The sequence below is a fragment of the Carlito syrichta genome, unplaced genomic scaffold, assembly GCF_000164805.1.
Source record: "Carlito syrichta isolate Samal-C Ts95f unplaced genomic scaffold, Tarsius_syrichta-2.0.1 Scaffold302440, whole genome shotgun sequence".
NCBI lineage: Eukaryota > Metazoa > Chordata > Mammalia > Primates > Tarsiidae > Carlito > Carlito syrichta.
In genome coordinates, this window is record NW_007246536.1 from 469,501 (window position 1) to 488,731 (window position 19,231).

General features: G+C 48.1%; 1 protein-coding gene across 4 annotated transcripts in view; it reads right to left on the minus strand.

The window, feature by feature from the left end:
* The window catches only part of USP46 (ubiquitin specific peptidase 46), a 34,779-nt gene that overhangs the window by 9,178 nt on the left and 6,370 nt on the right, over positions 1-19,231 (minus strand). For 3 of the 4 annotated variants that reach the window (XM_008056675.1, XM_021711660.1, XM_021711659.1), the window contains exons 4-5: positions 4,938-5,014; positions 458-541 (exon numbers count right to left, since the gene is read on the minus strand). In XM_008056675.1, the coding sequence (XP_008054866.1) occupies positions 458-541; positions 4,938-5,014 (161 nt within the window). The remainder of the gene's footprint in view (positions 1-457; positions 542-4,937; positions 5,015-19,231) is intronic. The other variant, XM_008056676.1, reaches the window with a different exon arrangement.

The following is a 19,231-nucleotide window of genomic DNA, read 5'->3' on the forward strand; positions in this document are numbered from 1 at the left end:
GCTGGGCTCCAGCGATCCTGCTGCCTCAGCCTTCCAAGTAGCTGGAACTACAGGCGCGCGCTACCATGCCTGGCTAATTTTTTGATTTATTGTAGAGATGAGCTCTCGCCAAGTTGCCCAGATGGGTCACGAACCCGTGGGCTCAGGCAATCCACTCACCTCAGCCTCCCAAAGCACAGGATTACAGGCTGATCCACTGAGCCCGCACCTGGCTAATTTTTTTGACTGTCTATAGAGACAGAGTCTTGCTATGCTTCTCAGACTCGTATCAAACTCGTGGCTCAAGTGATCCTTCCATCAGTGTCAGCACTCTTATCCCAGGCTTACTGGTGAGGAGAGTAACTACTTCCCAACACACGGCCACAAGCCCATGAAGCTGAGGTTCAAAGCCAAGTTGTTGGCCCAGGGTCCAATTCCCGCTCACAACACAAGCTACCCAGGGTGAACCTCTACGTACCTCTTCTGGGCCTCCTGTTTGCTGCAACATGTTTCACAATAATATTTTTGTTCACTACACAGCGTTTCTGTGTTGCTGAAGTCTCTGTAGAGAAAAATATTTTCATCTTTAAAAAGGTCCAAACAACCTGGTATGCCACGTTTTAAAGCCCTCCATTACCTGTAGGGTAACTTTTTTTTTTGAGTTGGAGTCTCACTCTATCATTCAGGCTGGAGTGCAGTGGCACACTCATGGCCACCCCAGTGTCGACTTGTTAGACACCGGCGATTCTTACATCTCAGACTTCCAAGTAGCCAGAACTACAGGTGCACACTACCACACCCAGCTAATTTTTTATTTATTGTAGAGACAAGGTCTCGCCAAGTTGCCCAGGCTGGTCTCGAACCTGTGGGCTCAGGCAATCCACTTGCCTCGGCCTCCCAAAGTGCTGGGATTACAGGCTGAGCCACCGAGCCCAGCCTACCTTTTAAGTGAAAGTGGGGAAAGAAGTAATCAGAAAAACTCCCTAAGACTCGAATCTGTTTTGCTGGTAGACCACATCACTGGACATGCGCTTCTCATCGAATTATAAATTCACCAGGAGAGATCATCCAATAAGCCTTATTTAATGAGACACAGATATGAGCTGGGGTTTCCAACGGATTTGGAAAACACCTCAGGATTTAACAGAGGATGCCTATAGGTTGGAAATTAAAATTACAATAGAAAAACACTATCTATAGTAAGGACCCACCACACACAGGAGGTCAGGACCCAAAAGTCAATTGCACAACATGTGAAGTGCCATGAATGATAATCAGTGTTTCAAGATGGGACACATCAATAAGGGTATCTGATCTCAAATCTTACAAAGTGGGGACCACAGGGAGGTCCACACTTTATCTGTATGATGACCACTTGTATTCCTAATCCTGAATTGTACCCAATATCTTTAAAATAAATTAAAAAAAGAAAATCAGTGTTTCTCAGGGAGTCCACATTTTCCAAGAGTACAAAATTAAATGTAGTGAAGTTGAAACACACCTGCCCTAGGACTGAACTAAGAAAATCACAAATGATTCAATGCCCCCACCCTGCCTTGAAGGAGGATACAACCTCAGAGGCCTCCTTGTGTGAAAGAGGGGGCACCGCATCTGTCACTTGTGTACTTGCTTCATCATGAGCTTTTGCAACTTGTGGCTCCATGTTTTATATGTCATGGCTTCTCACTTTTTCCCAGCCACTGAGACTCTACTCAGCATTTCTGGGGTCCTGCTTCGGAGGCTATAAGACCACCCAGCAAACCATCGCACCCCACAGCTCCGACACATCTTCCCCTGGCATCTCCTTATTCACAGAGTGCCAGCACAACCAGGCTTTATTACACAGATGATGTGGTTTAAAGGTGTTAATGAGCTGGGTGCGGTGGCTCACACCTGCAATCCCAGCACTTTGGGAGGCAGAGGTGAGAGGATTGCCTGTACCCAGGAGTTTGTGACCAGCCTGGGCAACTTGGCAAGACCTTGTCTCTACAGTAAAAAATGTAGCCGGGCATGGTGGCACATGCCTGTGGTTCCAGCTATTTGGAAGCCTGGGCGACAGAGTGAGACTCTGATTTAAAAAAAAAAACAAAACTATAAAATCCAAGACAATGTATATAAAAACCTCAGAAAAAACTGGAGGAATGTGGCAGCATTCCTGGATGGGAAGGCTGTGATTTACTATCCATGCAGCTGTCAATCAAGTGCACACTCATGTCTATGTTGGGTTCACTTTCAATTAAAATCGTGACTTGGCCACTCAAAACAATAGTTTGAAAGTTGATATAAGAATTCCTCGTCCTCAGGGCAATCCCTTTGGGTCCCCTCCCACTGTGGGAGTTTTTCTGTCCTCTCAATAAATCCTGCTTTCAAAAAAAAAAAAAAGAAGACAGCCGGGCTCAGTGGCTCAGCCTGTAATCCTGCGCTTTGGGAGGCTGAGGTGAGTGGATTGCCTGAGCCCGCAGGTTCAAGACTCGCCTGGACAACTTGGTGAGACCTCATCTCTACAATAAATCAAAAAATTAGCCAGGTGTGGTAGCGCGTGCCTGTAGTTCCAGCTACTTGGAAGGCTGAGGCAGAAGGATCGCCAGAGCCCAGCAGGTCGAGGTTGCGATGGCCGAGAGCGGCCACTGCACTCCAGTGTGAGCGACAGAGTGAGACTTCAACTCAAAAAAAAGAAGTCCTTGTCCTATTCCCCCAAGCGGCCTGAGGTAACCCGCCAGGATGGTCCACTAGAACCCCACAAAGTTGTGCAAATCCAGAGGCACCAACCTGCACGTTCACTTCAAGAACACCCGAGAAACTATCCAGGCCATAAAGGGCGTGCACATACAAAAAGCCACCGAGCATCTGAAAGACGTCACTTCACAGAAACAGTATGTGCCCTTCCGGCACTGCAACAATGAGGTTGGGAGGTGTGCCCAGGCCAGACAGGGGAGCTGGACACAGGGTTGGTGGCCCAAAAAGAGTGCTGATTTGTTGCTGCACTTGCTTAACAAGGCAGAATGTAATGCTGAGCTTAAGGGCTTGGATGCAGATTCTCTGGCACTGAGCACATCCAGGTGAACAAAGCCCTCAAGACATGCCACCGGGCATACAGGGCTCGCGGTCAGATCAATGCATATATGAGCTCCCCCTGAAAAGGAACAGATTGTCCCTAACCCAGAGGAGGAGGTTGCACAGAAGAAGCTGAAGAAACAGAAACATATGGCACAGGAATAAATTCAGCATAAAGTAAATGCAGGTAAAAGTGAAAAAAAAAATTCCTCAAGCAGCACTTCCTGTCACATTGTCACAATGCACAGAAAAATGGACATCACACAAGGGGCAAACTGGCGACTGAGGAGGCTGCTCCCAGGGTACCCAGGGATCTGGCAGCGCTGGCCTTCCAGTCTCAGAAACTGCAGGGAGCCCCTCGCCCGTGCTCTGTGTTCCTGGGTGCCAGTTGCCAGGAGCTCACCAGAGTCTAGCACAGAAGCTGCCTCAGGCTGCTTGCCAGAGTCTAGCTCAGCCCCGATCATGTGACAGCTCAGGCCCCGCCTTCTGAAGTTAAACACTGTCTCACTTCCCGCACTGCATCCACCACACAAAACCCCTCCAGTGAGGAGGTGGCAGACATCTTGCAGTCAAATCCCACAATTCCACCTTACCTTACAACATTTTTAAGTCATCAAAATAAATGAAAGAAACATCAAATCAGAAGAGACATGTGGACATAATGGTAAAGAAGAAAATTAATAATTCTAGCTTAAAAAACAAATCTTCCCAGCCTGGACAACTTGGCGAGACCTCACCTCTATAATAAATCAAAAAATTAGCCAGGTGTGGTGGTGCATGCCTGTAGGCTGAGGTGGAAGGATCACCTGAATCCTGCAGGTCAAGGCTGCAGTGGCCATGAGCGTGCCACTGCACTCAAGCCTGGGTGACAAAGTGAGACATCAACTCAAATAACAACAACAAAAACCACCCAAATCCTCAAGCATGTAATCCTGGCCGTGGCTCACGCCTGTAATCCTAGCACTTTGGGAGGCTGGGGCAGGAGGATCGCTTAGGAGTCAAGGAGTTTGAGACTATAAGCCTGAACAACATAGCAAAACTCTGTCTCTACAAAAAAATCCAAAAAATTAGCCATGCGTGGAGGCACATGCCCATAAGTCCCAGCTACTCAGGAGGCTGAGGCGGAAGGATCACCTGAGCCCAGGAGGTCAAGGCTAAAGTAAGCTGTGATTGTGCCACTGTACTCCAGCCTGGAAGACAGAGTGAGACCCCAATTCAATAAATAAATAAATAGGGCCAGGCACAGTGGCTCAAGCCTGTAATCCCAGGACTTTGGGAGGCCGAGGCGACAGGATTGCCTGAGACTAGGGGTTCGAGACCAGTCTGGGCAACATGGTGAGACCTCGTCTCTACAATAAATCAAAAAAAATTTGCCAGGCATGTTAGCACGTGCCTGTAGTTCCAGCTACTTGGAAGGCTCAGGCAGAAGGTTCGCCTGAGCCCAGCAGGTCAGGGCTGCTGTAAGCCCTAATCAAGCCACTGCACTCCAGCCTGGGTGATGGCAGGCACCTTTGCATTTACTAACTGTGTGTGTGTGTTTGTGTGTTTGTGTGTGTGTGTGTGTGTGTGTGTGTGTGAGAGAGAGAATCTGTGAGAGTGTGCGTTTGAATGTGTTAGTGTGAGTGTATGTGAGAGAGGAAGACACCCGACCGAGGAAAGCCCAGCATGTACTCGTGTTCAGGACCAAGTCTTTATTTTAACTGCCCTGGCCAGCGCCCTCCCCTTACCCTCCCTCTCATCAGTGGGACCCGCTCCAGCCACTGCACACTTGTGTCCAGTCTCTCTCAAGAAGGAAGCATTGGACACGGGAGGATCACATTGGTGTAAGGAGAGGAGACGGCTTCCCAAGGAGGCATGGAGTCCCTGCTGCTGCTGGCAGATGGGAAGCAGGAGTCCCCTGGTACCTGAGACAGTGGGTAATGGAGGTGTTCTGCTCCACGTCAACAGAGAGGTCCAGGAAGTCCTCATCTTTACTGCTCACCTGAAGTAAAACAAGGAGGAAGTGTCTTAGGTGCAAAATATACAGCAGACATGGCGGATGCAACTGGGGACGTGTACAGGAGTCACAAAGCCGTACACACAACCACTCATGGACACGTAAACTCACCAGCGCCCAGTACATCTTGAGACAGCTAGACCTAGAGGAAAACCCCAGATTCCTGCCTCAGCCTCTTCCCTACCCCAGTCCTGATTCATAGCTCTTCTTATGTTTGTTTTATTTTGCTTTGCCTCTTTGTTGCCCAGGCTGGAGTGCAGTGCTCCAATCACAGCTCACTGCAGCCTCAGACTCCTGGGCTCAAGATATCCTTCCACCTCAGCCTCCTGAGTCGCTGGGACTAATGTGCATGCCACCACGCCCAACAAATTTCCGCACTTTTTTTTTAACAGATGGAGGTCTCACTATGTTGCTCAGGCTGGTCTCCAACTCCTGTCCCCAAGTGATCCTCACACCTTAGCATCCCCAAGTGCTGGGATTTACAGGCATGAGTCTGCATGCACAGCCACAACATTTTAACCATTAGAACCGAACCCGATTTCTGTCCATTCATTTCCCCTGTGGTTTCTAGGTACGAAGCACCCAATATCCACAAAGCCCAGGCTGACCCGGTGGTAAAAATGGAAATGGAGAAAGGACAAGGACTTGGAAACGCTGCCCCCAGAGGGCCACCCCTTCATGGGCATCCTCACTTTCTGCCAGTCCTTGGAGTACCCAACTTCCCGATCCCCTTCATTCCAGCTGTGTGTGGGGCCAGGGTCAGCTGCACAGTGGGCTGGAGTCTTGCTGACGACATGTCAAGCCGTCCTCTGGCCTGAAGTGGCCACATGTGCATGCCTTGTGCTGGGGGCGACAAGCAGACCCAGGACTGCCTCAGCATCCTCTGGATAGCGCTCAGGAGCAAGCTCAGCAGACCCACTAACCCTGGCCTTCCATGGGACACGCCACATGGCTCCAGGTCGTGTCCCTGTCAAGGCTCACGAGAAAGTGCACAAACATCTCACATGTTCCACGACCCACCTGTGGCTCCACTGCCTTGCTCCTGGAACAGGAGGGCAGGCAGCAACCCCGAGGAGCTCGTCAGGGGGCAGCAAAGTGAAAACGGCTCTCCTTTAAGAGGGTGACATCTACCCTGTGGCCCCAAATTCCAAAAATCATCTAAAGAAATATTCAGAGATGTGGGCTGGGCATGTGGCTCACGCCTGTGATCCCAGCACTTTGGGAGGCCAAGACAAGAGGATTGCCTGAGCCCAGGGGTTCAAGACCAGCCTGCACAACTTGGCAAGACCTCGTCTCTACAACAAATCAAAAAATTAGCTGGACATGGTGGCGTGCACCTGTAGTTCCAGCTACTTGGAAGGCTGAGGCAGAAGGATCACCTGAGCCCAGCAAATCAAGGCTGGGGTGGCTTTGAGCATGCCACTGCACTCCACCCTGGGCAACAGAGCAAGACTCTTACTGACGAAAAAAAAAAAAAAAAAGAGAGTGACATCTATACTGTGGCCCCAAATTCCAGAAATCATCTAAAGAAATATTCAGAGATGTGAGCTAAGCGCGGTGGCTCATCTGAGATCCCAGCACTTTGGGAGGCTGAGGAGGGAGGATTGCTTGAGCCCAGGAGTGTGAGAACAGCCCGGGCAACATAGCAACCTTGTCTCTGCAAAAAAAGAAAATAATAATAATTAGCTGGATATGGTGAGGCACACCTGTAGTCCAGCTGTTTGGGAGGCCTGAGCCCAGGAGGTCGAGGCTTCAGTAGCTGTTATCATGCCACTGCACTCCAGCCTAGGCAACCCCCCCACCCAAAAATGCAGAGATGTGGATGTTCTTTTACCTGTTCAGAAATACACACAGGAATATGGACTGAGACATAAATGGGGGCAGCCCAGATCCACCCCCACTTCCCCCATCAAGCAGATGACTGTTTCTCAGTCTCCTCATCTGTGAAGCCAGGACAGGAAGCTTTAGAAGGAAGCTCTCAGATCAGGGAAGGGCAAGACGTTTAGACGGCTTACGATGGTCAGAAAGCCAGGAAATGTGAGAGCAAGAAAAGCATGATGTGTCTCATATTAAACGAGGGAGTAGGCTACAGTTACACAGAAGTTATTCCAAGAAAATTAGCCAAGTGTGGGGGGGCACACCTGCAACTCCAGCTACTGGGGAGGCTGAAGTGGGAGGACTGCTTGAACCCAGGAGGTCAAGGCCACGAAGGGCTCTTGCACAGCAATGCGTCTGTATGTCCACACATGCCCACTTCCACCACGCTGCTTTGGTGCTTCACGCACATGCCCTGCTGTGGGAGGAGGAGGAGGTGGCCCCACATACTGAAACTGCCTCCTGCTGGATGACTCTACTGAGCCCCTTTCTTTGAGACTCTGTGCCGCCCCATGGCTGGCATTGCCAGGGGTGCTGTGAGGCAGGCTACTGGCAGAGGCCGAGCAATCACTTGGAGAGCCACCCCTGGCGTCAGGGTGAGCCCAGGTGGGCCTCCGTGCCCAGGAGCAGGAGGGATGCTGTCCTAACTCAGGTACCCTGGCCGCTGTGCCCCAATGCCCAGGCGAAAGTAAAGCCCCCAGCATCCTGCATCACAGGTAGCCAGCTGCCCCACAGACACACACGCTCTGAGTCCAGCCTGGGTCAGCCAGTCTGTGGCCAACACACACCAGCTCAAGTCAGAGTGAGACACAATTGTCTCAGGCTCAGTCCCAGGATGGGTGCAACAAAGCAGGGGGAACTGGACAACCATCGTGTCCATTCTATTTTTTTTTTTAATCAACCATCTGCTTCCATCTTACTAAATGGAAATTTAAAAGACTAGCCTCTGGGCCCTGATCACCAGTCATGTGAGCACGAGGGTGGCTTCAGTAGACACTGGACCCTGAGGGGAGGGAGCATGAGGCAACACACTGGGAACCAAGTCCACCGAGGGAGGGCAGGCTGCTTGGAGCCCACACTCACTGCGCATGACTCCTATATGTAGCAGATCCCTACTTGCATCCACAACTCTCAAGCAAGCAAAGATGGTCTTTGCGACGACTGAGATCCCAGTGTACTAACATTCCTCCAGAAAACGGCTCCAGAAAACTGTCAGCCCAGATAATCAATCACCAACAGCAGTGGCCACCTGACAGCATTGGGGCACCCACACTAACAGGCAGGCAGGGCCACATGCAAGACATATTTCCACACCTCCCAATGGGGTACATGGGGGACACTCAGTCCTGCTGGTCTTCAAGCCACAAGACTGAACCTGGGAGGCCAGGCAGAATCTGAGAGGGTTTCCCCAATTCTGTGCACTCTGGTCGAACCCAAGCCACACCCACGGCAGCTCGGTTGGACAGAGGGGCTGACCCACAAGTACAGTGGCCACCCAGGAACACAATCTAGTTTGCGTCTGACTGAGATAACCACCAGTAAAAACTGAAGAAATGCAGCACTTTGAAGAATGCAAAGTCAATGTCCTGGAGGAGACCCCCACTTACAACATGTGACAGTGTCTTATTTAAGACATCCTTTTTTTTTTTTAGTTGGAGTCTCACTCTGTCACCCAGCCTGAAGTGCCATGGCACACACACAGCCACCCCAGCATCAACCCACTGGGCTCTGGAGATCCTTCCATCTCAGCCTTCCAAGTACCCAGAACTACAGGCATGTACTACCTTGACTAGCTATTTTTTTTGTTTTTTGAGTTGGAGTCTCACTCTGTCACCCAGACTGGAGTGTACCGCAGCCTCGACCTGCGGGGATCCAGTGATCCTTCCGCCTCAGCCTTCCGAGTAGCCGGAATTACAGGCACACACTACCACGCCCAGCTGATTTTTTGATTTATTGTAGAGATGAGGTCTCGCAAAGTTTCCCAGGCGGGTCTCGAACCCGTGGGCTCAGGCAATCCACTCACCTCAGCCTCCCAAAGTGCAGGATTACAGGCTGAGCCACCAAGCCCGGCTAAGACATTCTTAAATGAAAATAAACTGAGACCAGTCCTGGGATGGGCCCGCTATTGGAATGAACAGATGAGGATTTTAAGGACACTATTATAACAACTGAGTAAAGTCAAAGAAAATACACTCATGAGGAATCAAGAAATAGGAAATCTCAGCAGAGAAACAGAAATAAAAAAGAATCAAGCAGAAATTCCAGAACTGAAAAATACAACATACTGAATGATTTCAACAGCAGTGTGGAGATAACAGAGGTATAAACAAGGGGACTTGAAGACAGATCAATGGAGATTATCTAAGGAGAGAACTAAAGACAAAAGAAGGAAGCAAACATTAACAGACACTTGAGACCTTTCAGAGGGAATAGTGCATGCCATCAGAGTCTTGGAAGAAAAGCAGAGAGAGCAGGGCAGAAAAACCATTTGAAAAATAATGACTGAGGCCGGGCACAGAGGTTCATACCTGTCATCCCAGCCAGCACTTTGGGAGGCTGAGGCAGGAGGATTGCTTGAGCCCAGGAGTTCAAAAGTAGCCTCAGTAACATAGTGAGAACTCATCTCTACAAAAATTTAAAAATTAGCCAGGCATGGTGGCCCATGCCCTTAGTCCCAGCTACCTGGGAAACTGAGGCAGAAGGATGACCTGACCCAGGAGGTTGAGGCTGCAGTGAGCTGTGATTGTGCCACTGCACTCCAGTCTGGGACAGAGACTCCAACTCAAGAAAAGAAAAGAAAAGAAAAGTAAAGTTAAGCTCAGAGGAGGAAGTCCACAAAGACATATAAGACCTGAGTACCTTCGTTGACCACTAGACCCATCTGACAGTCAAGGAATACTGCACTCAGCAACTGCCAAGCACACACAACTCCTTGCTTCTCAACAGGGGACACATCTAGAAACACTTTTCACTGTTGCCTCTTGGGAGATGCTACCAGCATCTAGTGGGTAGAAACCAGAGATGCTGCAAAACATCCCATAATGCACAGGGTGTTCAGTGCCCCACAACAAAGAACTATCTGATCCAAGATGTCCATAGTTCCAGGGCTGGGAAACCCTGTTTGCAAGCGCAGATGGTACATTACCAGGAGAGACCACATGTTAGGACATAGGACATATCCCAAGAAATTTTAAACACTTGAAATAGTACAGAATATATCCCCTAAATACAATGAGATTAGAAATCAGTATCATATGGGCATCTAGGAAAATCCCAAATAATTGGAAATTAAAAGGCATACTTGTAATTAATTCTTGGACAAAAGAAAAAAATGAAAAGAGAAATAGAAAACATTTTTTAACTAATGGCAAAGAAAACATGACAGCAACATTTGTGGCATATAGCTAAAGCAGCCCTTAGGCACAATGCATAGCTTTCCATGTGCTATGCATTAAACAAAAGAGCAGGGATCCTCTTTTCTCTTGGAACCACCATACCTCTAGCACCTGCAGTCATTCCCAGCATCTAGTAGGTAATCAACGAATATTTACTGAATCAATAATAATTAAACAAAAGACTGAATCAATGGAAAGGCATCTAAATGCCAATTCTGGCACTGCATGGCAGATCATGAGTGACTAATTTTCTTTTCTTTTTTTTTTTTTTGAGTTAGAGTCTCACTGTTACCCAGACAGGAGTGGAGCTCAGTGGCATGCTCACAGCCACTGCAGCCTCGACCTATTGGGCGCAGGTTATCCTTCTGCCTCAGCCTTCCAAGTAGCTGAAACTACAGACACGCGCCACCATGCCCAGCTAATTTGATTTATTATAGAGATGAGGTCTCACCAAGTTGCCCCGGCTGGTCTCCAACCCTGGGCTCAGGCAATCCTCTAGCCTCAGCCTCCCAAAGGGCTGGGATTACAGGCATGAGCCACCATGCCTGGCTTATTTTCTTTTTTATACATTCCTATTACTGATTTTTTTAAATAACCCACAGATAGTATATGTTTTAATTGCTAAAAAAAAAAATGTTATTGGTTTGAATGGTCCTGTGGGGAGGGAAAAAAAAAATGTGAGTTGCAGCCAACTGAAATAAATAAATGAGCTAGCCAGGCTCTAGTTCTACTTAAGATCTTGTACAAAGAGGCAGAAAAGACAAAAAATATTTTGTCCTGGTGGATGCATATCTTTCCCACCTCTTAATGATTTCAGGAAGAGAGAGTCAGGGTATGTGTCGAATTCGTTTGCTGAAAAAGTGGCTGTACCTTCCTCACTTCCAAATACAACCTGCTTCTGGTACTGCAGTGTGAGACAGCCTCACTCAGGGACTCAGCCCCAGGGATGGCGACATGGGGCATTTCCACCTTCTATCTGTAAGCGTCTCTCCTCCTTAGACTGATAGTCAACAGCAGTGAGAGATCCAGTGACACTTTCTGGGAAGGAGAAGGGGTTTGGTTGGGGTTTTTTTTTAGAGTTTTTGTGTTTCTTTTTCTTCTCTCTGTCTCTTTCAAGAAAGCTGCCAAAAAGAAAACCATTTTCTTCCCACACAGGATCTCACTCTGGCCTGGGTGGAAATGCCGCTCATCTCCAAGGGAAGGAACATCACCACGAGACACCAATGCTTTCAGTGTCAAGACCCCCGGCTGCACCTCCTCCTTCTTTCTCTCTTAATTCGGGGCATGGGGTTCCTCAGTAAACTCTTATAAAGAGGGGAGAAGAGACATCCTACTGCTTTCCTGCTTAAAGTGATTAACTACAAATCAATTACTACATAATTAACTACATAAGGTTATTAACTAGAAATCAATAAATAAGCCGGGCTCAGTGGCTCAGCCTGTAATCCTGCGCCTTTGGGAGGCTGAGGTGAGCGGTTTGCCTGAGCCGGCGTGTTTGAGACCCGCCTGGGCAGGCGAGACCTCATCTCTACAATAAATCAAAAAATTAGCCAGGCATGGTAGCGCCTGTAGTTCTAGCTACGTGGAAGGCTGAGGCAGAAGGATCGCCAGAGCCCAGCAGGTCGAGGCTGCGGTGGCCGGGCGCGGCCACTGCACTCCAGTCTGGGCGACAGAGTGAAACTCCAACTAAAAAAAAAAAAAAAAGAGATCAATTAATAGCCAAATTAATACACAAGGTGTACATATAAATCTTGAGCGTTGCCAAGTTCTTGAGTAACTAAAGTCATATTCAGGCTGGGCACAGTGGCGCACACCTGTAGTCCCAGGCCTCTGGGAGGCCAAAACAGGAGGGACTGCTTGATCCCAGGAGTTCAAGGTTGTGGAGAACTATGATGGTGCCACTGCACTCCAGCCTGGGCAACAGAGCGACCCAGTCAGGTTTCATGAGTTGAAAACATGCTGGTTTATGACAGTGCCTAGTGGTGGGCTTGGGGAAGTGGCAGCTGCAGCTGGTGAGACTCAGGCCTCAGACTCCCCAAGTGAGTGCCACCTCACCCCAGCCCCACGCCTGGCCGGGGAGGCCTCAGAAGCTCAGCTGGACCCACCTGAACACTACAAAGCAATGAGGAGCTGTGAAGTCGGTCCCTGGCAAGCAGTTCCTAAGCCCACCCTCAGCTCAGTAGCAGACAGACATGTCTGAGAGCCATGGAGAAGCACTGAAAAGTAACAGATCTGCAGAGCAAAAACCCAGCTTAAATGGAAAGGGGGGAAATTAAACCCACAACAACAAAAGTCAGCCCTCCCTCCAATAAAGGGCAGTCAAGGGGATGCTTGGACTGTGTGAAAGTCCCAGGCACCAATCCAAAGTGCCCACGTCAAGGTTGCCCAGGAGTCAGTTCCGTGTTACACTGGGGAGGCTCACTGGTCCACCGCAGAGTGAAGCCGTCTCCATGAATGCCTTGCCTTGGTGACATTTGACTGCAGCCATAAGCAACACTCATAAGGTGAGCCCCAGACAAAAAGAAAAGTGCTGTTTTTTTGAAAGCATGCCGGCTGGCAGAAAAGTCTACCATGACTGGGATGCCCGGGAGCCCCCCCGGCCCTGGGCCGGGGGTAGTTCAGCCCCACCAAGATGTTGCGAATGGGGGTGTTGGTAGTTCCAACGGAAGCACCACCCACAGGCTGGCCCCCAGGCAACAGGACCCACTCTGGGTTCCCCACTCCTCCCCGTGACAGGCCCATCCTATGAGGCCTTCCTGCATACCCAACATCGGACAGTAATAGAGACAGTCATGGCAGCATGGCTTCTTATGAAGCAGAGGCCTCTCGAATAATCAGACTTTATAAACACAGAAAGCAGCCCATGGGAGTTCCCTGCTGCTGACCCCCCTGGCCAGGATAGCACAGAAGGGCTTCGGCCTGGACGCCTAGGATCCCAACCAGCGGAAGGAGCTTAGAAGATGGTGGTGATAATCCAAGTAACTTCAGAGAAAAGACACTCTTGCCTCAAAGCAATCATTTTTTGACCTCATCATCATGGCGGGGGTGAACTTAGGTTTCTCAGGTTGCTCCATTTTCCAGAAAGACACACTCACACACACATCCACTTCCACAAGCCACATGTGAACAGGCTGATCCCACGATTATAAACACTATGGTATTGTCCACAATTTTCAGAGGTGGCTGACACAGTGGCTCATGCCTACAAATCCCAGCACTTTGGGAGGCCGAGGCAGGAGGATCACTTGAATCCAGAAGTTTGAGATCAGCCTCGGCAACATAGTGAGTCCTCATCTCTATAAAAGAAATGCAAAATCTAGCCAGGTATGGTGGTACATGCCTGTAGTCTTGGCTACTTGGGAGGCAGAGGTGGGAAGATCACTTGAGACTTCCAAGCCTGGGCAATAGAGTGAGACTCTGTCTCAAAACACACACACACACACACACACACACACACACACACACACACACACACACCCCTTTCAGAGGAATGTCTGGGCACAGACTCGCATTTCTGGCCATGCTCCAGGAAGTAACAAGCCAGGCAACAGCTTCTGTACTATATATACTTGAGGAGGTGACATTTGCATTTCTGGGTCAGCTGACCTGTTCACAGGCAAAAGAGAAACGACAGATGTGACCATGCCTGTCCTCTGTGTCTTCTGAAAGTCCACACAGAATGCCACATGATGGGTCAATTTCAAAGGCCACCAACAAGGACAGGCCAGCTACACAGATGGGTGAGGGTTCACCGGCAACAGAAATGAGGCATGATGCCCCAGTGTGCCGGCTTCCAGTCATAAGCCCAGGGGCACTCTGCCTCTTCGTTTCATATTCGTGATTATACAACTAATTGTCCATCTTTTCATTAAAGTCTGTCTTCATGCTGGAAGTTCTGGGAAGGCAAGGCTCTCTCGGTATCCTCAGTGCCTTAGACATTTACACAGCAGATGGGGGGGAGGGGATCACATTTACTGGATAAAAGAATACATAGTGAAGACATCTGAGAGTGGCCCGACAGATTAAAAGCGAACGTGCCCAGGCATGGATGTGTCAACTGGCATCATCTTGGGAATCTGACACTTTCTAATGTTAAAGATGAGCTTATACCATACGACCTATCACATCCACTTCCTGGTCTGCATCCTAAAGAGGCTGGGCCTATATACATCAGGCTATATATATTAAAATGTTCTTAGCAGCACTGCTCAAAATTGCCCCAAATAAGCCAGGCTCGGTGGCTCAGCCTGTAATCCCGTGCCTTTGGGAGGCTGAGGTGAGTAGATTGCCTGAGCCCGCGGGTTCGAGACCCGCCTGGGCAGCGAGACCTCATCTCTACAATAAATCAAAAAATCAGCCGAGCATGGTAGCGCATGCCTGTAATTCCGGCTACTCGGAAGGCTGAGGCGGAAGGATCGCCGGAGCCCAGCAGGTCGAGGCTGCGGTGGCCGGGAGCGGCCACTGCACTCCAGTCTGGGCGACAGAGTGAGACTCCAACTCAGAAAAAAAAAAAAAATTGCCCCAAATAGGAAACAACCAAATATCCATCAACAGTAAATGGATTAGGGAACTGTGGTATGTTCATGCCATAGAATACTATATGGAAGTGAAAATGAATGATCGGAAACATCATGCAACCACACAGACAAATCTCACAAGGGAAACTGAGCAAAACACAGACACAAACATACACATGCCTAGGATTCCATTCAAATAAATATCAAAAGCAAGCCAAACCGCACTGTGTATTTAGAGATGAAAAGAGAGGTCATGAGTTTTATCAATCATTCAAAAAGATAGATCAAAACTTACACAAATCCTGTAAAATTTGTTCTCTTTTTTGGAAGAAGGTTGATTCCGAAATATACAAGTCAAGTATGAGAAGGAGAAGGTTGCAGTCAGTCTCATCAATAGTCAAAACCCTAAACAAAATTGTAGATCTCAAAATCCAGTAATGTATATAAAATATAAAGCCCAAGTTGAGTTTATCACAAAAATACAAAGGAGGGTCAACATCAGAAACTCAACTCAGAACTCACCATCACTGTAGGAAGAACCTGGTGTCACCAGGAGATCTGAAGGCATGCGTGTCCCATGACCCAGTGGGATCCCCCAGAGACACCTACTGTGTGGCCCAGAAGCCCTGCCCAAGAAGGCTTATCTACAGACCCACAAACAGGACAGATCATGGGACAAGGCCAGCTGTTGTCTATTCCTGCCATGGCACACATACTGCAGAGTGATCTGAATGAATGAACCACACCAAAGAGATGTGAATCTCAAAAGCATGGCATTCAGGACAACAGCAGTTTTGGAAGAACACTTGTGCACAATTTCAAGTATGCAAGGGCCATAGCATGCAAAACTAAGAAAACATCTAAAATTACACATGCATGTGTGTGTCAAACTATAAAGAAAAACAAGTATCAACACATGAAACTGAAGTGAGCGGTTCCCTCTGGGGCAAAGGATGAGACTGAGAGGATCACGCTGCAGAGAAACACACGGAGGGTTTCAGGGTCATTGAGAACGTTCCACTTCTTATCTAGGTGTTGAAAATATGGGTATCTTAACTATTCTTTAAAACGTCCCAGTCTGGGTAACATAGCAAGATCTCTTCTCTACAAAAAAAGCAAAAAGTTAGCCAGGTGTGGTGGCATGCACTTGTAGTCCCAGCTATTCAGGAGGCTGAGGTAGAAAGATTGCCTGAACCCAGGAGGTCAAGGTTGAAATAGGCCATGAGCATGCTACTACACTCCAGTCTGGGCAACAGAGTGAGACCCCGATTCAAAAAAAAAGTATAGCCTGTATATATATATACACATCCACATATATACAAACATACAAACACACACACATACTTTTTATTAAAATGATATATTCCCTTACAAAAAAATAATTTCAGGACTACCAGTATAGACCAAGTTTTCCTACGGATTAGTTCTCAATTCTAGCTCATGAAAAATGTCAAAATATTTTCCCATAACATATAGTTTTCTTCAGGAAATATGAGAAGCATTTTCATTTATTCATTTACTCAGCTACCTAGAGAGCAATTCCTACATGCCACATACTGTTTGGGCTCCCAAGAGAGAAGCAAAACAGACACTCTCCTGTCCTCATCAGTTTAGTGAGGAAGACAGAGTCTGAATAAAAAATATACACAAATATACAAATACAACTAAGGGCATCACAGAAAAGTGTAGTGTTGAGAATACATGGAGACTTCATTAAGGCTTCAGGCTTCAGTGAAGGCTGAAATCCGAAGAGGAATTGGTCAACATGAGGGGGCAGGTGATGCACACCCTGTACAGAAAATGGCACATGCAAAGGACCCAGGGCAAGAAAGAGGCTTGAGAAGCTACACTCAAGCAGAGTAAGATGGAGAATAGCAAGGGATGGCTCTGCAGGGGTGGACAGAGCCGGTCATGTAAGAACCTGTGGGCAGTGGGATTTTAAATGAAACTGGAGGCCACTACCACACTTGAGGAGGGAGAGGAACACAGAAGACAGGAGAAAAAGTAGGAAAGCTGTAGGAAGTTACAGATTCATCAAGGCTGGCCAGAGATGACGGCCTGAGTCAGGGCAGCAGCAACAGGACCAAGAGAAGCAGGTAGAGTTATTAAGAAACATGGCAGACAGGGGCTGGCCGGAGGCCAGAGGGCAGGGGTCAGATGCAGAAGGTAGGCGATGGGGCCAAGGAGCATACCCTCACTGGAAAACCAAGCCCACAAGTCTGCAGTTATAACTGACAATACGGTCCCAGTGTTGGTGCTTAAAAGTACTGAAAGTTATTCTGGAAATAAAGTGAGTAACAAAAAGAATCGGGAAATGGTAATGGATTAGAACACTCGAAACCGGTTAGAACGCATGAGCGCATCACAAAACTAGCACAAGGAGGAGGGAGATCCAGTGTATCAGAGATGAATGAGGTCGGGATACGAGGCTCATCTCTAGGAAGAATCTGGAACTAGCAATGTCATAGACACCAAAATAGAAATGAATGGATCCAAAGAAGGCAAGATAAAAGACAAACGTAAAATAGGGAGATGAAATGAAAAACCAAGGGCAGGGTGGTGGACACATTATGGATACTGCAGGAGCCATCCAAAATGCGGGAACTTCCACAGGACACACACCTGACTTCTTCAATATGTAAACCACAAGGGGAAAAGGGAAGCGGGAGAGGGCAGGCTTCAGATGGAGGTACATGTAGGTCAAGTGCCACATACAGGACACGTGCAGGTTCTGATGGGAATTAACCTACCGCTAAAAATACGACATCACCAGAGAAACAAAACAAGAACTGAGTGAATAATAATTCAAAGGAATGACTTTCAGGTGTGATAATGGTCTTACGCCGAAAAAAAAAAAAGTCTTTGTACCCTTTTAGAGATATATAACATAGAAATGACATTACAAATGAAATGATATGTCACCCGGGATTTGCATAACAATAGATCAGTTTGATGATGGGGAGGGATGTGGAAGGAGAGATGACCAAGGCAGGCAGAAGCGTTGACATCACGGGTCCCGAGCAGTGCCCATGGGAAGCTAACCATGCCACACTCACCACTTCTGTGTACATTTGAATTTTATGGGAATAAAAAACTACAAACAATAAAGAAAGAGAGACAAGGGGAGGCGGGAAGAAGAGAGCTAGAGAAGGTAGGAGGGAGGGAAGGGGAGAGAGAGAAGATGGGAGGAGGGAAAGAGACAGAAAGAGAAGGTAGGAGGGAGGGAAGAAGGGAGACAGAGAGAGAGAGAAGGAGGGGGGAGTTTGGCTGTGGAGATGGATCAAAATGTGCAGGAAATGTTTTACAGGACATATTTTCAGTTGTTCACATGGCCCTCTCAGGGTAATGTGGTCACAGTTTTTAGAACGTGTTACCAGTTCATGCTCTCTGTGTGAAGAGATTACTGGTAATCTTTATTCTCTTTCTGCTTAGCTATTTTTCTAATTGTTTCTACAATGAGCAAATCAGAATGCTGATCCTAAAACTGTTTTAAAAGATAGAAGACAGCCACAAAACCAGACACCTCTCCCATTATATAGGCACTGATGTGGGAATCTACACATCTTCACCGTTTCTGGCCTGAGGAGCCCTAATCCTAATGGGATGGTATCATGCACACCCACCCAGGTCCTGAGGGCAGGCCCACCAGAGGGGATCAGTGCCCATGTGAGAGAGAGCTTTTTTCCCATCTCTACCAGGTGAGGTAAGCCAAAAGGAGGCCCTCCCACATGACTGATGTACCCTCCTCCTGGGCCTCCAGCCTCCAGGACTGTGAGCAATAAAGCTCTGCTGTCACAAGCATGCTGAGTCACCGCAGGCCTGACTGAGACCCAGGCCCTTAGCATGTTTTTATTTATATATATATATATTTTTTGAGTCAGAGTCTCACTCTGTCGCCAGGTTATAGTGCAGTGCCATGATCATAGCCACACAGCATCGACCTGCTAGAATCAGGTGATCCTTCCTCCTCAGTCTTCCAAGTAGCTAGAACCACAAGTGCGTGCTACCATGCCTGGCTAATTTTTTGATTTATTGTGGAGACAAGGTCTCGCCAAGTTGCCCAGGCTGGGCTTAAACTCCTGGGCTCAGGCAATCCTCTTGTCTCTGCCTCTCAAAGTGCTGGGATTACAGGAATACTTTTATGAAAGCTACTGGCTCTCTTTCTAGAAAAATGCACAATCCTACAGAATTTTCACACAACGTTAAGAAACCCTGAGACCCCTAGACTTTCTACGTCATCAGTAGTTATAATAAGTAATAAGAACAGCCGGGCTCGGTGGCTCAGCCTTGTAATCCCGCACTTTGGGAGGCTGAGGTGAGTGGATTGCCTGAGCCCACGGTTTCCGCCCGGGCAACTTGGCGAGACCTCATCTCTACAATAAAAAAAAAAAAAAAATCAGCCGGGTATGGTAGCA